The sequence below is a fragment of the Microtus ochrogaster genome (genome assembly GCF_000317375.1).
Source record: "Microtus ochrogaster isolate Prairie Vole_2 chromosome 14 unlocalized genomic scaffold, MicOch1.0 chr14_random_1, whole genome shotgun sequence".
In the NCBI taxonomy this organism is placed as follows: domain Eukaryota; kingdom Metazoa; phylum Chordata; class Mammalia; order Rodentia; family Cricetidae; genus Microtus; species Microtus ochrogaster.
This window is the reverse complement of record NW_004949096.1, coordinates 35,261,554-35,264,384: the sequence shown is the minus strand read 5'-3', so window position 1 is coordinate 35,264,384 and position 2,831 is coordinate 35,261,554. Positions and strand designations below refer to the sequence as shown.

General features: G+C 35.3%; 1 protein-coding gene across 2 annotated transcripts in view; it reads left to right on the top strand.

Annotated features, from left to right (window-relative positions):
• Positions 1-2,831, top strand: part of Trpm7 (transient receptor potential cation channel subfamily M member 7) — a 91,284-nt gene that overhangs the window by 50,440 nt on the left and 38,013 nt on the right. For both annotated transcript variants that reach the window (XM_005364421.2, XM_026787681.1), the window contains exons 17-19: positions 525-753; positions 1,513-1,668; positions 1,750-1,893. In XM_005364421.2, the coding sequence (XP_005364478.1) occupies positions 525-753; positions 1,513-1,668; positions 1,750-1,893 (529 nt within the window). The remainder of the gene's footprint in view (positions 1-524; positions 754-1,512; positions 1,669-1,749; positions 1,894-2,831) is intronic.

Here is a 2,831-nt window from a genome sequence, read left to right as displayed (position 1 = left end):
CCACCATCGCCCGGCCAGCTCTTAATTTTTAAATTATATTTTATTTATTCTTTTGGAGAGGGCAGTAGAATTTTTTTGTTGTTGTTTTTGTTGTTGTTTGAGACAAGGTTTCTCTGTGAAGTTTTGGAAACTGTCCCAGAACTCTGCTCTGTAGATCAGGCTGGCCTTGAACTCACAGAGATCTGCCGGCCCCTAAATCTGGAATTAAGGCTTGTGCCACCAATGCTCAGCTGGTAGTAGAGTTTCTAAGATGCTGTTTGTCTGTTTGTTTGTTTATTGAGACAGGGTTTCTCTGTAGCTTTGCACCCTGTTCTGGCACTAGCTCTTATAGACCAGGCTGACCTCGAACTCACAGAGAGCTACTTTCCTCTGCCTCCTGAGTGCTGGGATTAAAGGTGTGCGCCACCACTACCCAGCCTCTAACATGTTTGATTCTCAGCAAAAACAAAACAACCTTACAGTTTCTTTACTTGAGTATACTTTAGTGTTTTTGTTGTTGTTCTTTATTTTGTTTTGTTCTGTAGTGATTTTGGCCAACTAGCAGTTGAATTACTGGAACAATCCTTCAGGCAAGATGAAACCATGGCTATGAAATTACTCACTTATGAACTGAAAAACTGGAGTAATTCAACCTGCCTTAAATTAGCAGTTTCATCAAGACTCAGACCTTTTGTAGCTCACACCTGTACACAGATGTTGTTATCTGATATGTGGATGGGACGGCTCAATATGAGAAAAAATTCCTGGTATAAGGTATTTTAAAAATAACTAGATTTCGATTTAAAGTATATAATGAGATACATACTATATACAAATTAGCCTACACATACAGTAAAATTATTTTCTAGTATAATAGACAATTAGAACTTGAGGAAATGAGTGATTATTAATTTTTAGAATTCCAGATCTATCATCTGCAAACTTCATGTATTATTGAGGTGTATTGAATGCATGTCTCCATGTGCCTAAAGTATAAAATAGATTAGTGTAGCATATCAATGTATACAGGACCTAAGGATAAGAATTTGGTTAAAATGGTTAGTCCTTTTAGTTTTTTCTTTATGAGAAGTACTACTTTAAACTTCCTTTTTATTTTCTCATACATCTTTTAATATAGTAAAAAAATTAGAAGGCAGAAGATTGTGTAAGAGTGATATGTAAAGTTTTAGAAATAAACTTTTTTTTATGACTGAATAATGAGTCTTCATGCTATAGGAGAGGTCTCAGGTAAAATAACAACAGCACCTTCATAATGTTTTAAGTTTTCTCTAAATAAAAATATTTTTTAGCAAATTACGATTTTATTTAAAGGACCGTTCTGTACTGATTATTCAACCTATGCTGACACTACCATAGTACTAAGATGATACAGTATGTAAAGAAAAATGAATTTTTAATTTTTCCTACAGTTTTGTGGTAAAATTGGGAGCACTCAAAAGATAATTCATATGTAACTTACTGTTTTCTTCTCAAAGGTTTTAAAATGGAAACTTTTATGTCTCAAAATTCTAGGTCATATTAAGCATTTTAGTTCCACCTGCTATATTAATGCTAGAGTATAAAACCAAGGCTGAAATGTCCCATATCCCACAATCTCAAGATGCTCATCAGATGACTATGGAGGACAGTGAAAATAATTTTCACAACATAACAGAAGAGATACCTATGGTAAGGATGGAGGACCACAGAGCAGGTATATTTATGTTTGTTATGAGTAAATAGATACCAAATATATATTTTTAATTTTAGGAAGTATTTAAAGAAGTAAGGATTTTGGACAGCAGTGAAGGAAAGAATGAAATGGAGATGCATATTAAATCAAAAAAGCTTCCAATCACACGAAAGTTTTATGCCTTTTATCATGCACCAATTGTAAAGTTCTGGTTTAACACGGTATGTTTTTGAATTGTTATGTTCATGGTTTGGTTTAATGGGTTTTTTTTTGTTTTTTTGTTCTGAAAAGCATAGTTTTTTGTTGTTGTTGTTTTTGTGGGGTTTTTTGTTTCTGAGATAGGTTTTCTTTGTGTAGCTCTGACTGTCTTGGAACTTATTCTTTAGACCAGGTCTGGCCTCGAACTCAGATATATCCGCCTGTCTCCCAAGTGCTGCAATTAAAGGCATGTACCACAAAAGATGCTTCTTAGAGAATTTTTAATCTGGAATCCATATTAATTTTCGTATAATTTAGATCATTGAAAATGCATTCCTTATTAAAAGAGCATTACATTGGCATACTTCATCCAAGCTACTGATGTTTAGAATAATAAGCACTAACAAATTTTAGTTCTAATTTTATTAAATAATGTAATAAGCATATGCCTTTCTAAAAGGTAACAAATATAAGCCAGTTGTGGTGGCACATGCCTTTAATCCCAGCAGGTGGATCCCTGGGAATTCAAGGCCAGCCTGCTCTACATAGAGAATTTCAGTACAGTCTTCAAAAGGCAAACAGAAGGTAACAAATATAAATTTCTATTAATATTAAAGTTGTGAATATAGCCCAATAGTAGGGGTATATGCCTAACGTGTGGGATCCTACATTCAACCCCCAGTACTTGGTAGAGATAGGGAAAATCTAAAGTAATGCTGACAGCTGGCAACATGACTGTAAAGGTAGGAGAGAACCAAATCTACAGTGTTGTCTTCTAATTTCCACGTGTGCTCACTCGCGCTCTCTCTCTCTCTCTCTCTCTCTCTCTCTCTCTCTCTCTCTCTCTCTCTCTCTCTCCCTTCTCTATAAAGCACATACACACACACATATAAGGGTCCCTGGGCCTATCTCGATGCAGTCTGGTGTCAGCTGATGGTGGCAGCCAATCACAGGGTGACCC